The sequence below is a fragment of the Loxodonta africana genome, chromosome 11 (assembly GCF_030014295.1).
Source record: "Loxodonta africana isolate mLoxAfr1 chromosome 11, mLoxAfr1.hap2, whole genome shotgun sequence".
In the NCBI taxonomy this organism is placed as follows: Eukaryota; Metazoa; Chordata; class Mammalia; order Proboscidea; family Elephantidae; genus Loxodonta; species Loxodonta africana.
The window spans coordinates 95,761,842-95,783,171 of record NC_087352.1 but is presented as its reverse complement, the minus strand read 5'-3'; the positions used below and the strand labels follow the sequence as shown (position 1 = coordinate 95,783,171).

General features: G+C 38.2%; 1 protein-coding gene across 3 annotated transcripts in view; it reads left to right on the top strand.

Moving 5' to 3' along the window:
* SMCHD1 (structural maintenance of chromosomes flexible hinge domain containing 1) overlaps window positions 1-9,044 on the top strand; it is a 190,011-nt gene extending 180,967 nt beyond the window's left edge. For all 3 annotated transcript variants that reach the window (XM_064294699.1, XM_064294697.1, XM_064294698.1), the window contains one exon: window positions 2,381-9,044. In XM_064294699.1, coding sequence (XP_064150769.1) covers window positions 2,381-2,405 — 25 coding nt within the window. In that variant the 3' untranslated portion in view covers window positions 2,406-9,044. The remainder of the gene's footprint in view (window positions 1-2,380) is intronic.
* Window positions 9,045-21,330: the final 12,286 nt, after the last annotated feature.

Genomic DNA, 21,330 nt, shown 5'->3' with positions numbered 1-21,330 from the left:
GAGTATTGGAATGGTCACTTTGTGCCATATGTTGCTGGCAAATAAAAGTGACATGGTCCTTGCCCTATAGGGTTCTTGCCCTGTAGGGTTCTACAGTCCTATGCAGAAGGCAGACAATAAACAAGTAAACAGACAAAAAAACCAAACTCCATTGCCTTTGAGTTGATTGTGACTCATGGCATCCTCATGTGTTACAGTGTAGAACTGTGCTCCTTAGGGTTTTCTTGACTCTAATGTTTACAGAAATGGATCACCAGGCCTTTCTTTCACAGTGCAGCTGGGTGGATTTGAACCATCAACCTTTTCGTTAGTAGATGAGTGCAACCTATTTGTACCACCCAGGGAACCTGTGTATACAAATGTATAGAATAATATTAAACCCTACGAAGGATAGAAAAAAAGATGTGATAGAAAATAATGAGGAAGCTATCGATCGTCAGGAAAAATGCGTTTAAGCAGAGAACCAAAGAGTGAGAAGGAACCCACCATCCATAGATTGGTTTCAGTCAGAGGGAAAGTCAATGTAAAAGCTTGGACATGTTTGAGGGAGGGAAGAACAGTGTGTGGCTAAAGCATGGTAGGCCCAAGTTGCTGTTGGAGAGGTAGGCAGAAGCCAGATTATGCACAACCAATCGGATGTCATAAAAAATTGTGAGGTAAAGTTATTTATATTTTAAGTCCACTGACATCTGTTGAGTTTTTGAATTGTGTCTTTGTAGGAAAAAAAAGTGCTTTGGAACAAGCTGCTTTTAAAGTAAATTATGGTGGAGAGCTAATGAAATATTAATACAAGAATGCAGTGCTCATCAGTACGACAGTGTTTACACACATGTAGCCCTGTGAATGACGTGTGTGTTTCTGGGCATGTGGTATGGGTGTATAGAAACTGTTAAGGTGATCATTGAAAGTGTATTGAGGCAACTTAGCATCAGAAAGAATATCTGCAATAGATTTAGAAACATATAATTTTTAAAAATCATGAGTTCAAAATGATACCAGAAAAACCTCATTCATCATGATTGTCACTTGCTAGGGCAACAGCTTACTACTGTGTAAACCAATATATTCATATAGAAAAGATGTGTATTCTGGCCTGCCTGTATGAACTGTCTCTTAGGGCAACCGAATAGTTGGAGAGGGAAAGTCCTTCTTTTAGAAGAATTATACTGAACTATAAGAGAAATGATAGCATTAGAACAACACGATTTGGAGGCCTGGTGGCACAGTACTTAAGAGCTATAGCCGCTCCTTGGAAACCCTGTGGGGCAGCTCTCTTTCCTGTAAGATTGCTATGAGTCGGAATCGACTTGCCAGCAAGTTTATATATATATATATAACATAAAAAGCCAAAAACCCATTGCTGTCAAGTTGATTCTGACTCATAGCAACCATATAGAACAGAGTAGAACTGTTCCATAGAGTTGCCAGGAAGCACCTGGTAGATTTGAACTGCTGACCTTGAGGCTAGCAGCCAAGCTCTTAACCACTGTGCTACTAAGGCTCCATATATTACATATTTACATATTTGTTAGCTCTTAGAGGGATCACATATCATGTTTTGTCAACTCTGAGATGCCATCACTTAATAAGAAACACCATTAAGAAACAGTAAACAAAAAGCATTGACAACTAACTCATGACAATGATTTTTAAGATATGCCTGTGTATCAGAGATGTTAAATATGAAAAAAAGTTCATCTTAGAATCAATAAAATATGCTTAGCTCAGTAGTCTCAGCTGTTTTCCTGAATAGAGGCTCCAGGCTTTCTACTTTATTTCCTACTTAAACGATTACAAATTAGCTCTTTATTTAAAAAAAAAAAAAAAAAAGTGTCTTCTGTTTGGATATGGCAGTTCAGGGCAATATCATTAGAAAAGATTTGAATATATATAGTATCTGAATTGTATAGTATCTGTGTAGATATATTCCAAGGTGTTCACTGTGTTCATTGCCACATAAGTAGGATTTTGGGTGTTTTAAAATATTTTTCTTGTTTTTGTTTTGTGACTTTTTTTCTAAAAGCACTGTAATTTCTGTTAATTTTTAAAATAGTAATTTCATTTAGAGAAAGGGAAAAAGTAAACAAAAATCTGCAGAATTCAGATCTCAGAGATGCCGTTCCCAAGAAGTATGGTACAGATGTTACTTAGCTCTTCATCTGTATACATTAACTACTGCTGTTATTTTTTGGCTTTGGTGGCGGGGGGGGGGAGCGTACCTATGCAGAAAATGGTTATATAAAGGATTTAATTAAACTTGTTTATATCAAAAATATAATTAATAGAGCATAATTCCACTGGGTGTTTACGCATCAGCTATGATGAGGGGGTTCAGGAAAGCATATGAAACTTACTGTGTTTGTTTTTCCACCTTGACTAGGATTATAACCAAAACAGATGTGTGACAGGTGACAGAGGGGATCACTGAGATGCCCTGACTTGTGCAGCGCTGTTTCAGAAGACCAAGAGGCTGACTTAGCAGCCAAGTATTTCTGGGGACAGTACCAGTATCTGGGCATGAGTTTTCATGTCTGTCCAGATGGGACTGGAAGCAGCAGTTCAATTTTATGAATCTCACTGGACAATGTGGACTTTCTACGATTATTCCAGCCATCATGCCCCTTGTTTGTCATTACCTTGCAAACGTGTCAGAGGGGAACGTGCAAACATGGCAGCGACTGTGAAGTTGGCACATGGCATTTACTAATCCTGAAGAAAAGTATATGTTCTATTTTTCAGTATAATTATCATGGCTCTGTTAGAACTGTTTCTTAAAAACAAATCTTTTTTTACTTTTCTGTGAATTTATTTAACAAAAACGTTTTGTCTGTTATGTCTAAGAACGTTTCTAGGGGCTAGGTATTTAATTGTAAATATAAGGAAACTTAATGAAGAATTCAGGATAAAAACAGAAAAAGCACAGGTAGTCTTGGAATTTAGATGTTGAGATGAAAGTAAACTTGTGACAGTGGTAGCATTTTAAATTTCTAAAGACTTACCCTGTGTATATATAAAATATGCAGCATCAGTTTTTATAAATAGTTTGACTTTATTGATACTAGATTATATAGTCTTAGCCTTAATTCTACATTTACATTGTTTTGTAATTTTTTTATTACTATTTTTAAAGGTTAAAGAAAACATATGGACCCAGATTAATGCAATAAGGGTCTGCTAGGCAGTTGCTGCAGAAATGTTTGGATTGTGTATTAATTCAAGCTAATGTGTGTCAATATATATGTCATTGTGTAAGTCCAAGACTATTGGTCTGTGAAATTCTTTTGTAAGCGGATACTTTTGGTACAGTGTTGGTCCCACGAAATGTGTGTGTTTTTTTTAATCCATTCTGAATATACAGTGAGGTTAATAAAGAGGATCCCTGCTGAATAGATAAGTGTTTTTGTTTTTTAAAACTGAAATCTCCGTAAAGGTTACTTAGAACTGTTGCAGTGTTAACCTACCGTTGTAATTGGAAATTGTTCAACTCTATTGCTCATGAAAAAAACAAAGTGGCAATAATAGAATTAACTACAAGAAACATTGGTTACCATAGTATTTCTAAATTTGGGGTCCTTAGACAATTGGATTATATGCAAATTGAGAAAGAACGAAGAAAGGTTAGAGAAATGGCTTTTTAGAACTATACTTCAAAGTATGTTTAATAATATTTGAAAGTTGTTTGGTTTTATAATGCATCCTGACCATCTAAAACAAGAAAAGCTGTTTTCTTAATTTTCATTGGAAGTGTGTTTAAAAACAATAACATGTCAATTTTTACTGCTTGTGGTAGATTAATGGATATTATCTGACACTGAATCCATATTTATAAATTTTTGTTCATCTTCGTAATATCAGAAAGAGATTTTCTATTAATAAAATAAGGACTTAAATGTTTATATCTATTTTTTGTGGAGTTTTTCCCACCCATTAAAAATTAACCTTGATGGTTCCCAGTAATTACAATAAAAACTTTGTACAGGTGAGTTTATCTAAGGACTTTTCTCAACATATTAACATATTATGAATCCTTTGTCTTTATTATATAGAACACATAAGAACAATTAAGTTTTTTTTCATAAGATTTAATTCTAGACTTTTACTGCAAAAGAAGAGAACTGGATTCTCAGCCGTCTACCCTGGGTTGTGTAGTGTGTATCTGAAATTTGTCACAGTGGTTTAAAAAAACAAAAATGTTCCCCCAATTTCTTCTTCTAAGGGAAAAATTATACCTCTTTGTATTTTAAAATGATTGAAATGAAACTCTGTGTTTCCATACCTTCTTGTACTTTATGCCCATGTTAAATTTACTCAACGTGTTAAAGAACGTTTGGTATAAGATTAAAAAATAATGATAGAGACTAAAATTTGTTGTACATACTGCATTGCAGATTGTTAGTAAGTGGAGAGGCTATCTTATATCTTCTAAAATTATTTTTAGGAAAAATTTTAGTAATTTTCAAATAATATTTTTAGGAAAAAGTTGAATTTGTATACTTTTATACTGTCAAAATGTCTTTCAGTTAGATCTGCTAAACATTTTCATGGAATCATCGCTTCCTCTTTATAGTTAACAGAATATGTTCATAAAATTACTTTTACACATGTTGATTTTAAGGTATTTTATTTTGCATGTCTGTTGAACACACATTACCTCTTTTGAGTCCAAAAAGAAGTTGCTACTTTTTATCATGTATATGTTTAAGTTTAGGAAGAGGTAGCAGTATTAACATTCATGGTAGGAGGTTTGGCCTTAAAATATTAATTATCTTAAGTTTAAGGTGAAGTTTCCCCAAATCTTGCTTTGTTTCAAACTGAATTATTTCATTTATAATCTATCAATAACTTAAGCGTCTAAAAAGATTTCACTTTTTAAATATAATTTCCTTTTGTTAAAATCTACTATTATTGTAGATGGGACCTTGGTGGCACAGTGGTTAAGAGCTATGGCTGCTGACCCAAAAGTCAGCAGTTCAAATCCCCCAGCCGCTCCTTGGAAATCCTATGGGGCAGTTCTACTCTGTCCTTTAGGGCCGCTGTGACCCAGAATCAACTTGACAGCAGTGGGTATGGTTTGGTTTTGGGTTTTATTATTGTAGATATTTCTTTTTCTGTCTTCAATTCTGTTAGAGTTTGTTTAATCAGTTTTGGAGCTCTGGCACTGGGTGCACAAATATTTATATTTGTTATACCTTCTTGGTAAATTAACCCTTTAATCACCATTATTATTATAATGTCCTTATTTGTCTCCCGTAATGGATTTTAGCTTTAAGTCTGTTTTCTCAGATACTGATATTAGCACTCCTGCTCTCTTTTGGTTACTGTTTTCTTGGTTTTTTTTTCCCCCCCATCCTTTGATTTTTAACCCGTTTATGTCTTTGTGTCCAAGGATATCTCTTCTAGACAACACATTGATGGGTCATGTTTTTTATCCATTCATCTACTCTCTGTCTCTTGACTGGCGTATTCAATTCATTTATATTCAGTGTGATAATCAATAGGTATGGATTTACTGCTGCCATTTTGTCGCACTTTTTTTTTGTGGTGTTGATTTCTTTGTTTTTTACTTTCTGTGATGAATTCTTTTTGTATACGGATTTTCTTTTCATTTGTTATTGTTTTTGTGTTCACTGAGTCTTTTTTCTTTGTTTTAGTAAGTAGGATTATTACTTTTCTTTGTGGTTACCTGAAGTTTACATTTATCATTCTAAATTTAAAACCATCTGTTATACTTGAGATAACCTTGACTTCCTTTCCATATGGAAGTTCTAGAACTACACCATTCAGTCCCCTTTTTGTTTTGAAGTTGTTGTTATTTACATCTTTATATCTTGTTCCCTTTAATCAATTTTGTAGGTTTGTTTTACTTTAAGTCTTCACCTTGCTTGATGTGTGGATAATGCTGTCATGTGTCTTAATCTCAGGTTGTTGTCTGATGTCATTGGTTTTCCATCTGAAGGACTCCCTCTGATATTTCTTGTAGGGCTGATGTGGTGATTACAAATTCCCTTAATTTCTGCCTATCTGGGAGTGTCTTAATTCCACCCTCATTTTTGAAAGAAAATTTTGCTAGATATGTAATTCTTTGTTGGGAAATAATTCCCTTTTGGGGAGATACAAAATTAAGGATAAAGAAGAACTTGCCCAAAGTGACAAGCAATACAAAATTATAAACTGTCATTCCTTAATATTTTCCATATGCTAGGAAGTTTGTTTTCAAAATAAAGTGTGTCTGATAATTTAAAATAAATCCCTACTATTCTGATTCTTTAGTTTATGCTCCAATAAACAAACATCTAGAATAGAAAATATTAGTAATTATATCTTTGTGGTGGTGGTGGTGTTAGGTGCTGTCGAGTCGGTTCCGACTCATAGCGACCCTGCGTACGACAGAACAAAACATTGCCCAGTCCTGCACCATCCTCACAATTGTTGCCATGCTTACGCCCATTGTTGCAGCCAGTGTGTCAGTCCATCTCATTGAGGGTCTTCCTCTTTTTTGCTGACCCTCTACCAAGCATGATGTCCCTCTCCAGGGATTGATTGCTCCTGACAATATGTCCAAAGTATGTGAGACATAGTCTCAGTGTCCTTGCATCTAAGGAGCATTCTGGTTGTGCTTCTTCCAAAACAGATTTGTTTATTCTTTTGGCAGTCCATGGTATATTCAATATTCTTCTCCAACACCACAATTCAAAGGCGTCAATTCTTCAGTCTTCTTTATTCATCGTCCAGCTTTCACATGCATATGAGGCGATTGAAAATACCATGGCTTGAGTCAGGCGCATGTTAGTATTCAAGGTAACATGTTTGCTTTTCAACACTTTAAAGAGGTCTTTTGCAGCAGATTTGCTTATTGCAGTGCACCTTTTGATTTCTTGACTGCTGCTTCCATGGGTAATGATTGTGGATCCAGGTAAAATGAAATCATTGACAACTTCAGTATTTTCCCCGTTAATCATGATGTTGCTTATTGGTCCACTTCTGAGGATTTTTGTTTTCTTTATGTTGAGGCGTAATCCATACTGAAGGCTGTGATCTTTGATCTTCATCAGTAAGTGCTTCAAGCCCTCTTCACTTTCCGTAAACAAGGTTGTGTCATCTGCATAAGGTAGGTTGTTAATGAGTCTTCCTCCAATCCTGATGCCCCGTTCTTCTTCATATAGTTAAGCTTCTCGGATTGCTCAGCATACAGAATGAACAGGTATGGCGAAAGGATAGAACCCTGACGCACACCTTTCCTAACTTTAAACCACACCATATCCCCTTGTTCTGTTCAAAGGACTGCCTCTTCATCTATATACAGGTTCCTCGTGAGCATAATTAAGTGTTCTGGAATTCCCATTCTTTGCAATGTTATCCATAATATGTTACGATGCACACAGTCGAATGCCTTTGCATAGTCAATAAAACACAGACATCTTTCTGGTATTCTCTGCTTTCAGCCAGGATCCATCTGACATGAGCAATGACATTCCTGGTTCTGTATCCTCTTCTGAATCCGGCTTGAATTTCCAGCAGTTCCTTGTCGATATACTGCTGCAGTCACTTTTGAATCATCTTCAGCAAAATTTTACTTGCATATGATATTAATGATATTGTTCAATAATTTCTACGTTCAGTGGGATCACCTTTCTTGTGAATAGGCATCTAGATAGATCTCTTCCAATTGTTTGGCCAGGTCTTCCAAATTTCTTGGCATAGATGAGTGAGTAGTTCCAGCGCTACATCCATTTTTTGGAACATCTCAATTGGTATACTGTCAATTCCTAGAGCCTTGTCTTTCGCCGATGCCTTCAGTCAGTGCAGCTTGGATTTCTTCCTTCAGTACCATTGGTTCCTGCTTGTATGGCACCTCCTGAAATGGTTGAACTGTGACCAATTCTTTTTGATATGGTGACTCTATGTGTATTCCATCTTCTTTTGATGCTTCCTGAGTCAGAACAAGGCCAGTGGCCAACTGTGGAACAGACCATCAGTTGCTCATATGCAAGTTCAAGTTGAAACAAAATAATTAGAACAAGTTGATGAGAGCCAAAGTATGACCTTGAGTATATCCCACCTGAATTTAGAGACCACCTCAAGAATAGATATGACACATTGAACAGTAATGACCGAAGACCAGACAAGTTGCAGAATGACATCAAGGATATCATACATGAAGAAAGCAAGAGGTCATTAAAAAGAAAAAATCAAGATGGACATCAGAAGAGACTCTGAAACTTGCTCTTGAATATCGAGTTGCTAAAGCGAAAGGAAGAAATGAAGTAAAAGAGTCGAACAGAAGATTTCAAAGACAGCTTGAGAAGACAAAGTATTATAATGACATGTGCAAAGACCTGGAAATGAAAAACCAAAACGGAAAAACACTCTGAGCATTTCTCAAGCTGAAAGAACTGAAGAAAAACTTCAAGCCTCAAGTTGCAATATTGAAGGATTCTATGGGGAAAAAAGTAAACGACTCAGGGAGCATCAAAAGAAAATGGAAGGGCCGCATGAACCAGAGACCTACATCATCCTGAGACCAGAAGAACTAGTTGGTGCCCAGCCACAATCGATGACTGCCCTGACAGGGAGCACAACTGAGAACCCCTGAGGGAGCAGGTGATCAGTGGGATGCAGACCCCAAATTCTCATAAAAAGACCATACTTAATGGTCTGACTGCGACTAGAGGAATCCCGGCAGCCATGGTCCCCAGACCTTCTGTTGGCACAGGACAGGAACCATCCCTGAAGACAACTCATCAGACATGAAAGGGACTGGTCAGTGGGTGGGAGAGAGACGCTGATGAAGAGTGAGCTAATTATATCAGGCGGACACTTGAGATTGTGTTGGCAACTCTTGTCTGGAGGGGGGATGGGAGGATAGAGAGAGAGGGAAGCTGGCAAAATTGTCACGAAAGGAGAGACTGAAAGGGCTGACTCAAGAGGGGGAGAGCAAGTGGGAGTAGGGAGTGAGATGTATGTAAACTTGTATGTGACAGACTGATTCGATTTGTAAACGTTCACTTGAAGCTTAATAAAAGTTAATTAAAAAAAAAAAAAAAGCCTGCTAGGAGCCATCTAAGATACACTTACTGGTCCCATCCCAGCTGGAGCAAAGAGCAATGAAGAAAACCAAAGACACAAGGGAAAGATTCGTCCATAGGACTAAAGGACCTCAACTATCACAACCTCCACCAAACTGAGCCCAGAACAACTAGACAGTGCCTGGTTACCACCACTGACTGCTCTGGCAAGGATCATAATACAGGGTCCCTGACAGAGCTAGAGAAAAGTGTAAAACAAAATTCAAATTCGCACACACACACACACACACACACAAAAAGACCAGGCTTGCTGGTCTGAAAGAGACTAGAGAAAGTATGGCCCCAGGGAATCCTTTCAACTCAATACCAAAGTCGCTCCTGAGGTTCATCCTTCAAACAAAGATTAGAGAGGTCTATAGGACCAATGGAAACCCTGGTGGTGTAGTGGTTAAGTGCTATGGCCCCTAACCAAAAGGTTGGCAGTTCAAATCCACCAAGCACTCCTTGGAAACTCTATGGGGCAGTTCTATTCTGTCCTATACGATCGCTATGAGTCGGAATCGACTCGACGGCAACAGGTTTTTATAGGACCAACAATAACACATGTGAGGAATGTGCTTCATGGTTCAATCATGTATATGAGACTAATGGGCACACCAGCCCAAAAGCAAAGATAAGGCAGGAAGGGACAGGAAAACTGGACCAACGGAAGCAAGGAATTCGGGTAGAGAAGGGGAGAGTGTTGACAGATCACGAGGTTGGCAAAGAATGTCACAAAACAATTTGTATATTAAGTGTTTTATGAGAAACTAATCTGCTATGTAAACTTTCATCTAAAGCACAATTAAAAAAAAAAGAAAGAGAAAAAAAAGAAAATGGAAGGAATATATATCTTTGTAGATTACCATATGTAAACTTTTACTAATAGAATTTGCTTACATCTATGTCATCTGTGTTTCTGCCCATGTTGTTGTTAGATGCTGTTGAGTCTATGTACAACAGATGAAACACTGTGACCACTTCTGCATCATTCTCACAATAGTTGTTACGCATGAGCCCATCATTGCAGCCACTATGTCAATCCGTCTCGTCAAGAGTCTTCTTTTTCACTGACCCTCTACCAACCATGATGTCCCTCTCTAGCAACTGGTCCCTCCTGCTAACATGTCCAAAGTACATGAGACGAAGTCTCACCATCCTTGCTTCTAAGGAGTATTCTGGCTGTACTTCTTTCAAGGCAGATTTGTTCATTCTTCTGGCAGTTCACTGTATATTCAGTATTCTTCTCCAACACCATAATTCAAAAGTGTCCGTTCTTCTTAGACCTTCCTTATTAATTGTCCAGCTTTTGTATGCATGTGAAGCGATTGAAAATACCATGCTTGGGTCAGGCACACCTTAGTCCTGAAAGTGACATCTATGCTTTTTGACACTTTAAAGAGGTCTTTTGCAGCAGATTTGCCCAGTACAATATGTTGTTTGATTTTTCTGACTGCAGTTTCCATGGGCATTGATTGTGGATCCAAGTAAAATGAAATCCTTGACAACTTCAATATTTTCTCCATTTATTTTGATGCTACTTATTGGTCCAGTTGTGAGGATTCTTGTTTTCTTTATGTTGAGGTGAAATCCATATGGACAGCTGTAGCCTTTGTAATGGGCACCAGTATTAATCTCTTCAGTCGGTTGGCCAGGTAAATGTCTTCCAAATTTCTTGGCATAGACAAGTGAGCATCTCCAGTGCTGCATCCCTTTGTTGAAACATCTCAATTGGTATTCCGTCAGGTCCTAGAGCCTTTTTCGCCAGCGCCTTCAGTGCAGCTTGAACTTCTTCCAGTACCATCAGTTCTTGATCATATGCTACCTGCTGAAATGGTTGAACATCAACCAATTCTTTTTAATACAGTGACTCTGTATATTCCTTTCATCTACTTTTGATGCTTCCTGTGTCATTTAATGTCTTCCCCTTAAAATCCTTTACTATTACAACTCAAGGCTTGAATGTTTTCTTTCAGCTTGAGAGATGATGAGCATGTTCTTCCCTTTTGATTTTCTATCTCCAGGTCTTTGCACATGTCATCATAATAGTTTACTGTGTCCACCCAAGTCACCCCTTGAAATCTTCTGTTCAACTGTTTTACATGATCATTTCTTCCATTTGCTTTAGCTACACTGCGTTTAAGAGCAAGTTTCGGAGTCTCTTCTGACATCCATTTTGGTCTTTTCTTTCTCTCCTGCCTTTAATGACCATGTTTTGGTCTTCATGTTTGATGTCCTTGATGTCATTCCACAACTCATCTGGTTTCTGGTTATTAGTGTTCAGTGTGCCCAATCTATTCTTAAGATGGTCTCTAAATTCATGTGAGAGATACTCAAGGTCATATTTTGGTTATTGTAGACTTTATGTAATTTTCTTCATCTTCCACTTGAAGTTGCTTTGAGCAATTGATGCTCTGTTCCACAGTGGGCCTTGGCCTTGTTCTGACTGATGATATTGAGCTTCTCCATTGTCTCTTTCCACAAATGTAGTTGATTGAATCCCTGTGTATTCCGTCTGGTGAGGTCCACATATATAGATACCATTTATGTTGAGAAAGGTATTTGCAGTGAATGAGTCATTGGTCTTGCAAAATTCTGTCATGCAATCTCCGGCATCATTTCTATCACCAAGGCCATATTTTCCAACTACCAGTCCTTCTTTGTTCCCAACTTTACCATTCCAATCACCAGTGATTATCAATGCATCTTGATTGTTTGATAAGTTTCAGATTGCAGAAATTTGTAAAAATCTTAAGTTTCTTCATCTTTGGCATTAGTGGTTGGTGCGTAAATTTGAATAATAGTCATATTAACTGGTCTTCCTTGTAGGTATATGGATATTATCCTATCACTGACAGTGTTATACTTCAGGATAGATCTTGAAATGTTCTTTTCGACAATGAATGCAACACCATTCTCTTCAATTTGCCATTCCTGACATAGCGGACCCTATGATTGACCAATTCAGAATGGCCGATACCAGTCCATTTCAGCTCACTAATGCCTAGGATATCAATGTTTATGAGTTCCATTTCATTTTTGATGACTTCCAATTTTTCTAGATTCATACTCCATATAGTCCACATTCTGATTATTAATGAATGTTTACAGCTGTTTCTTCTCATTTTGAGTTTTGCCACATCAACAAATGAAAGTCCCAAATACTTTACTCCAACCATGTCATTAAGGTTGACTCTGCTTTGAGGAGGCAGCTCTTCCCCAGTCTTATTTTTGAGTACATTCTAACCTGAGGGGATCATTTCCTGGCACTGTATCAGACAATGTTCTGCTGATATTCATAAGACTTTCACTGGCAATTTTTTTGGGAACAGACCGCCAGATCCTTCTGCTTAGTCTGTCTTAGTCTGGAAGCTCCACTGAAACCTGTCCACTAAGGGAAAATCCTTCTGGTATTTGAAATACTGGTGGCATAGCTTCCAGCAACACAGCAGCAGGGAAGCTACCACAGTACGACAAACACAAACGAGTGCTGGGTTTCTCCCCACAGTTACTCTTAATCCTATTTTTTTATTCTAGAGGAAAAATGGGACGTTGTTTCATTTTTGTGTATTTTCATTTTAGTGGGAACCAAGAATTATGTCTCTTGGCCTATTGGTAGTCAACTAGCGAGTATTAGAATCTTTTGTTTAATACCTTTTTCTTAGGTGCCATTGAGTCAGTTCGAACTCATAGCAACTCTGTGTACAGCAAAATGAAACACTGCCTGGTCCTGCACCATCATCGCCATCATTGTTATGCTTGAGTTCATTGTTGCAGCCACTATGTCATGGAGTGTCTTCCTCTTTTTCAATGACCCTCTACTCAGCATGATGTCCTTCTCCAGGAAATGGTCCCTCCTGATAACATGTCCAAAGTATGTGAGATGAAGTTTGGCCATCCTTCTAAGGAACATTCTGGCCGTACTTTTTCCAAGACAGATTCGTTTGTTCTTCTGCCAGTCCATGGTATTATTCAGTATCTTCTCCAACACCATAATTTGAAGGCATAGGTTCTTCCTCAGTCTTCATTATTATTATTATGTATACTTAGATCTAATTCGAATTCAGTTTTACACTTTAAAATGGCAAGAACAATTCTAATATAGGACTACACCATTACTTATGTTGAGCTAGAGTTTATAGTGTCATAATATTTAAAAACTAAAGGAATCTTCTGATTTTATTTACATGCAAATACTGTGCTATATTTATTGATAAATGATTACCAATTTTAATTAAAGTTTTTATTTCTGTGCTTTATAGGCTAGAATTATGTTTTGATTTGTTAAGTATATTGCATTGTAATGGTGTGACCTTACATGAATAGTGGAGCCCAAAATTGTATTCTTCCAGACCTTCCAATGATTTTAAAAGCATGTAATTCTCTGTTAAATCCTTTTCTGCTTGAAAAGAGTCATTTATGTTTCCCCACTGAACTGAATGGATACATTGATTTGTTAAAAAGATTAATAAAACAGGCAAACCTTTGGCAAAATTAATGAAGAAACAGATAATGATTAGAGATTTGAAAGGGAAAATAGGTAAGATAAAGCAGAGATCAACAATTAACATATAACAATATGATCAAGGAAACCCTGGTGGCATAGTGGTTAAGAGCTATGGCTGCTAATCAAAAGGTCGGCAGTTCAAATCCACCAGGCACTCCTTGGAAACTATGGGCCAGTTCTGCTCTGTCCTTTAGGGTCGCTATGAGTCGGAATCGACTCTATGGCAGTGGGTTTTGTTTGGTTTGTAATGTGATCAATTTTATAATAGTAGATTTGAAAACATGAATTGGACAATTTTCAAGGAAAGATAACGTCAAAACTAACAACTCTGAAGACACAACCTACAGAATGGGAGAAAATATTCGGAAATCATATATCTGATAAGCGTTCAATATTCAGAATATATAAAGAACTCCCATAACTCAACATCAAAAGAACAAACAACCCAATAAAAAATGGGTCAAGGACCTGAATAGACATTTCTCCAGAAAGGTATACAAATAACCAGTGAACTTATGAAAAGACAGTCATTGTTGTGTGCTGTCACTTTGAATCCAACTCACAGAGACCCTGTAGGACAGAACAGAACTGCCCCATAGGGTTTCCTAGGCTGTAATCTTTATAGAAGCAGATCACCAGATCTTTTCTCCTGCTGAGCCGCTAGTGGGTTCAAACTCCTGACCTTTCGGTTAGCAGCCAAGCGCTTAACCATTGCACCACCAAGGCTCCTCATTAGTCATTAAAAAAAAAAAAAAACCAAAACCATTGCCGTCGAGTCGATTCCAACTCACAGCAACTCTATTGGACAGAGTAGAATTGCCCTATAGGGTTTCCAAGGAGCAATTGGTGGGTTCAAACTGCCAACCTTTTGGTTAGCAGGTGAGCTCTTAACCACTATGCCACCAGGGCTCCTGATTAGTCATTAGAGAAATGCAAATAAAAACCACAATGGTATACCACTTCACACCCATTAGGATGACTATTATCAGAAAAACAAAAGTTGTCGAGAATGTGGAGAACCATCATCTGTTGCTGGTGGGAATGTAAAATGGTACAGTTTGCTGTGGAAAACAGTTTGGCAGTTCCTCAGAAAGTTAAACATAGAACTACCATACGATTCAGCAATTCCCCCAAAATTGAAAGCAGGAATGCAAACAGATACTTACACACCAGTGTTCATGGTAGCACTATTCACAATAGCCTAAAGGTGGGGAAACCTAAATATCCACCAACAGATGAATGGATAAGCATAAAGTGGTACATAAATGCAATGGAATATTACTCAACCATAAAGACAGATGCTACAACATGGATGAATCTAGAAAATGTTAGTTGTCATCAAGTCAACTCAACTGTTAAGATCCCATGTCTAACAGAATGAAATGTTGCCCGGTCCTGCTCCGTTTTCATGATTGTTGGTATGTTTGAGTTCATAGTTGCAGCCATTGTGTCAGTCCACCTCATTGAGGATTCTCTCAACTTCACTCACCTCCACTTTATCAAACATGATGACCTCCAGCAATTAGTCCCTCCTAATGATATAATGATATATCCAAAAGAAGTGAGTCAAAGACTTGGACAATGTTCTCTGATCCATAGGGTGTTCATTGGCTAATTTTTGGATGTAGAACACCAGTCCTTGCTTCCTAGTCTGTCTTAATCTGAAAGCTCCGCTGAAACCTGTCCGCCATGAGTGATCCTGCTGATACTTGAAATACCAGTGACATAGTTTCCAGCATCATAGCAACATGCAAGCCACCATAGTAGGAGAAAATGACAGATGGGAGGTGGTTGAAAACACTATGCTGAGTGAAGTCAGTCACAAAAGACAAATAGTGTATGATTTCACTTAATATGAAATATCTAGAATAGGCAAGTCTATAAAGACCAAAGTTTATTATTGGTTACCAGGTAGAGGAGAAACAGGGGAAAGAGATCTCATTGCTTGAGGGTGATGGGAAAATTCAGGACTGGGTAGTGGTGATGGTTCAACATGATGAACATAATATTGCAAAAATGCTGAAACAGCAAATGTTTTGTTACATATATATGTAGCACAAAAAACCCCAAAACATAGAATTGCCATATGACTCAGAAATTCTAAATATATAACCCCCCAAAATTGATAATGGACTTAAACACCTACTTGTACACTTACGTTCATACCAGCACTATTCACGATAGTCAAAAGATGGAAACAAGGGTCTGTAAATAGACGACTGGATAAACATCATGTGGCATATATATATACAGTTTGATGATACTCAGCCATAAAGAGATACGCAGTTCTGGCATATGCTATGACATGAAAGAACCTTGAAAACATGCTGAGTGAAATAAGCCAGACACAAAAGGACAAATTTTGTATAATCCCACTTATATGAAATATCTAGAATAGGTAAATGCATAGAGACCAAAATTTACTAGTGGTTATCAGGGACTGGGAGGAGAGTGGAATGGGGAGTTATTGCTTAATGGGTACTGAGTTTGGAATTGTAGAAATATTTTGGAAATAAATAGTGATGATGGTTGTGCAACATAGTAAATGTAATTAATGTCACTAATTGTACACTTGCAAATGGTTAAAATAGGAAAATTTTATGTTACACGCATTTTGCCACAGAGATTTTTTTTAAAAAAAAAAAAAAAAGAGGTAACCTGAGAACAACCACTTTGGAAATATGTTTGGCAAGATCTGTTAAAGCTAAACATACACTTGCCCTCTGACCCAGCAATTCCACTCCTAGGCATACGCCCAAAAAGATTAATTCCTTTGTCTAAGAAAGGACTAGACTAGAATGTTCACAGCACCTTTATTTATAATTACTCCAGTGTGCATCAATGGGTATGTGCAATAATACAGGCGTTTCTGAAGAAGTGTTGAAGAAGCCAGACAACACACACTCCACCATCCCATATTCAGGAAGAGGCAAAAACTATAGTACAGTAAAACCTGCAAAAGTTAGGACCTGTGTAAGGTAGACACCTGTCAGAGAAGGAAAACTCAGCTATTTTTCACTAAAAGGAGCAATAGAAAAATGATTAGACTGCACCCTGTCAAAGGTGGAAACTTTTGAGACCCAGAAAAATAAGGCAGTCCCATGGGGTTCTGGCTCTCACAGGTCTCACTGTGTTAGAAACCAGGGGGTAGAGTACTGACTAGGATGGGGCATCATGAACCTCCTGGGGTGTTGGAATGTTCTCTCTCTTGATCTAGGTTGTGAATATATTTGTAAAAATTAGTTGAGCTTTACCCTTAAGATCTGTATATTGTATATTTGTTACACTACAATTAAAAAAAAAAACTTAAAGGAAAAAAAAAAGCAAAACTTACATCCTAGAAGACAGACGTACCATAGAAAGGATGAAAATGTAAGCCACAAAAACCAAAGATATTTGCAATATATAAATACGAATTTGTATTAAAGAAAAAGCTTAACAAAGCCATAGAATCTGGGCATGGATACTATATGACCCAAGTCACACACTGCCGTTATTTTTTACATGACCGTTTGCCCAGACCCTAGTCCCCTAAGGGCAAGAATCAGGCCTTTTGTAGACTTTCGGGCACATAGTGCACACCATAAGTGCTTGTTGGAGCGTCACTAAGCAAGCAGGCCCATCAGACGCTGACTGGAGTTGGAAGAGGTGTGAGACCAAGAGGAGAGGTGCAAAAGCATCTATGGGACACAGGAGTTCTTAGAGGCCATATAAACCTCCAGATGTCCTCTATCAAGAGTGGTGTCCCATAGCTGCCTCAACTCACACCAACATGCCTCCTGGACAAGCCCAGGGAAATATAACAATCTCTATGAGGCCTGGACTCCAGAAGGGATGGGACCCAAACATTTTCTTTACCATGACCTAGGTAGAGAAGAGTAAAAGATTCTATGACTTTGAAGTCCAAATACTTTAGTCTCATCCAAGATTCATTTATTCAACAAATATATTTTAAGGAGCTCCTATCTACAAGGTGCTGAAATTGAACCATTAGAATGTAAATAATAATTAAAATTATAAAGGGGGTGTGCATCACTTAGAAATTCAACATTTCTAATTTCCACCCAGGAGGCCTGGCAGTATAGTGGTTAAGAGCATGGCTGCTAGCCAAAATGTTGACAGTTCAAATCCACCAGCTGCACCTTGAAAACCCTGTGGGGCAGTTCTACTCTGTTCTGTGAGGTCACTGTAAGTCTGAACCAACTCGGCAAGATCTAACAACAACAGCAGTTTCCACCCAGAAATAAATGAGAATTGTGAACATTTGGGTCTAGTATGATCATGCCAGCAAACAACAAAAATCAACACCAGAGAAACCAAGAAGTGTTTACATAGAGCTGTTACACTCTGTGTTTTAAAGTTGTAGTGATTTATTTTGAGCACCTGCTGGGTGTCTAATTTTGTGCTAAGTATGTCACACACATTATTTATAATCACAACTCTGTGAAGTAGAGTTTTAATTCATGACAAGGACAATCCTAGTCATGCCTAGAGATATAACCGTAATTTCAGCTTTGGGGCTTACAACTCACTTTGGATTGCCATAACGATCATTGGGAGTAGGAGAACGATGGTTAGGTTCTACTTTGGGCAGCTACAATTTTACCATCCACCTCCGACAAGGGGTTCTTTTTCTAGGTGTTACCCAGATGGTGGATTCCTACACCACTTTGCTTTGCTCTTCCCTTTTTTGCCCTGGTTTTCCTTTCACCTTTTCCCCACTATTCTGCACCTTCTCTCCCAAAAACCAAAATTAAGAGGTGCAAAGTTGTCATCAGGGTTCTATTTTGTTTGTTTGCCACCTCAAGTCCAGATTATGGAGAAATTTTATTATTAGGAGATGAACAGTAAAAAGTAGATGCTCTAGAGAAATAAGTACAAAACCTAATTTTTTGAATAAGTTGAATAACTAAAAGAAGGAGGAAATGAAGAGAAAAATCCTAAAGCAATGAGATAGAATAAGATTGCTGAATACAACCCTACTCTTCGCAGAGCTGGTCAGGATCAGGGGGTCATGGAGCCCAAGCTCCTGCTCTCGGGGCCCAAGCCAGCCCAGCCCAAAAGAGAGTGTGTTTCTTACCTTTGAGTAAACAGTAAAAAAATGTTTCATAAATGTAACAGGTAAGTTTTGAGCCTCAGTATGAACAAAAGAATGGAACCAGGCTTACACAGATATCTGGATACAGACAAACGTGCCGTAATTTTCCTTAAACTTTTATTTCTGTGTTCAAAAACAGAACCCAGAGCTTTTTGGGGAGGTGGGAAGGGAAAAAGTAGAAAACTATTATTTTGCTAGATCTGCCTTTTTAGGGTTCTTTTTTATTGTGAAATATATACATATGTGAGCATTTGTACATATGTTAATAATATATATTAAAGAATATCAAAGCAAATATCTGTATAATAACTATCAGGTCAAGAACATTGCCCCAGAGGCACCCATGTGGCCTTTCTAAGCTCTTTCCCCTCCTTCTTCTCCAGGTAACCACTATCCTGCCTTGTTTATTTCTTGCTTATCATTATAATTTTACCACCTAGTGTGCATCCCTAAACAACATGGTTCAGTTTCAGCAGTTTTTGTACTTTATGTAAATGAAAATCATAGAATGTTCTTCTGTAACTTGCTTCTTTCACTTAACAGGTTTGTGAGACTCACCCACGTGGATGAGCATGTCTGTAGCTTATCCATTTCCATACAGTATCCTGTTGTATAGCTGCACTACAATTTATCCGTTTTAATGGCATTTGAGTTGTCTCCCATTTTTGGCTATTACTAACAGTGCTGCTGGAACATTTTAATATGTCTCCTGGTGCTCATGTGCAAGATTTTCTCCAGGTTATGTATCTAGGGGTGGGATCGCTGGCTTTCAGGGCATGTCCCTGATCAAATGTAAAAGTAATGCAGAACTGTTTTCCGAAAGTTGTCCCGGTTTACGCTTCCACTAGCAGTTTGTGAGAGTTTCCACATTCTCACAAACTTTTGGCGTATTTGTTTTCTCAGGCTGCCAAGTTACCACAAACAAGTGGCTTGAAACAACAGAAATCAATTCTCTTACAATTCCAGAGGTGGAACTCTGAAATCCAGGTGTCCATAAGGCCGTGCTCTAAGGAAGAATCTCTTCCGTGTCTATCTCTCAGCTTCTGGTAGTTACCTGCAATCCTTGGGGCTCCTTGACCTGTAGAGATATCACTTCAGTTTCAGCCTCTGCCATTGTTACATGGTTCTCCCTGTGTCTCTGTGTCCCTTCTCATAACAGTGCCAGTCATATTGGATTAGGGTCTACCCTACTCCACTATGACCTAATCTTACCTAACCCTATTTCTAAACAAGGTCATATTTACAGGTACCCAGGGCTTAAAATGTCAACATATCTTTTGGGGGGTTACAATTCAACCCATATAACTTTGTATTGTTAGACTTCTTCGTTTTTGTCAATCTGGTAGGTGCATGATTGTATTTAATTGTGGTTTTAATCTGCACTTCCATGATTATTACTGAGATTGGGCACAGTTGCAAGTATTGGCCATTTGAATTTTCTCTTCTCCAAAGTGCAGACTTCAGTCTTTTGTCCATTTTTCTGCTTGGTTGTTTGTCTTGTTTTTGTTTTTTATTGTCATTGATTTCTCAACTCTTGTACAGAGAGTCTGTTCAAGGGCCTCCATTCAGGCATAACCAGAAACAGGCAAAAAGAGAAAGAACTGCTTGCCCTTCTTAGCTCTCCTCAGGCAAATTAGATTAGTTTCTGGATTTGACATTCCTATTTTTGAAGACTACAAGGAGCCCTGGTGACACAATGGTTAAGCACTCAGCTGCTAACCTAGAGGTTGGTATTTCAAACCCACCCAGCTGCTCCTCAGGAGAAAGAACTATCTGCTTCCGTAAAGATTATAGCCTAGAAAACCCTACGGCACAGGTCTACTCTGTCATGTGCAGTCGCTATGACTCCGAATCAACTCAGTAGCACCCAGCAACAACGATAACATTTTTGAAGACTAGTTTCAGTGCAGATGAAGTATATTTGTGTGTTCCTCTAGTTTGGGTTTGGCTCTGCACCATGTCTTTGAAAGCTCATCGCTGATAAAATACAGTTTGTCTCTGGGGATGAAGAAGGCCTGACGAGTGACTGAAATTAGCCAATGGTCCCATTGCAAGCAACCAAGGGGATGGTGCAGGACCAGGCAGTTTTGTTCTATTGTACACGGGGTGGCCAAGAGTCGAAGGCTGACTTGATGACAGCTAACAACATCATCTTCAGGGAGGCCAGTCAAGTGGGAGAAAACATCGTCTAAGTGAAATAGTTTTCATTGTGAAAACTATCTCATACTTCATTTTGAAGTATTTGAAACCCCAATCTAATGAGATTATTCATAATGAAACTGACCTTCAAAAGACATAATTTATTTGTATTTGTGTGGTATTCACTTAGGAAAAGCAGTTCAAAGCTTGAACATGGATTTTCCTTTTATTTACTTATCTCTACAGCTGACAGATCTCTCTTGCTAAGCAGTGATTTGGCAATGCTTAGTTTTTACTTCCAGCCACTTAGAAGTACAGTAAAGGCAGATGGTAATTCCAAGGCACTGTGAGCTTGAGACCTTATATGGCCCCTCATTACTTCACTCACTAGGGCGGGAAGTTCTCTGGCTGGAGATCACATGCGTGGGCCTAGGGATAGCACACCTCCCATTTTGTTCTCTGACTGACTGAGCCTCGCAGTGGGTGGAGGAGGACTGAAAATAGTCATTTCTTGGCTGCAT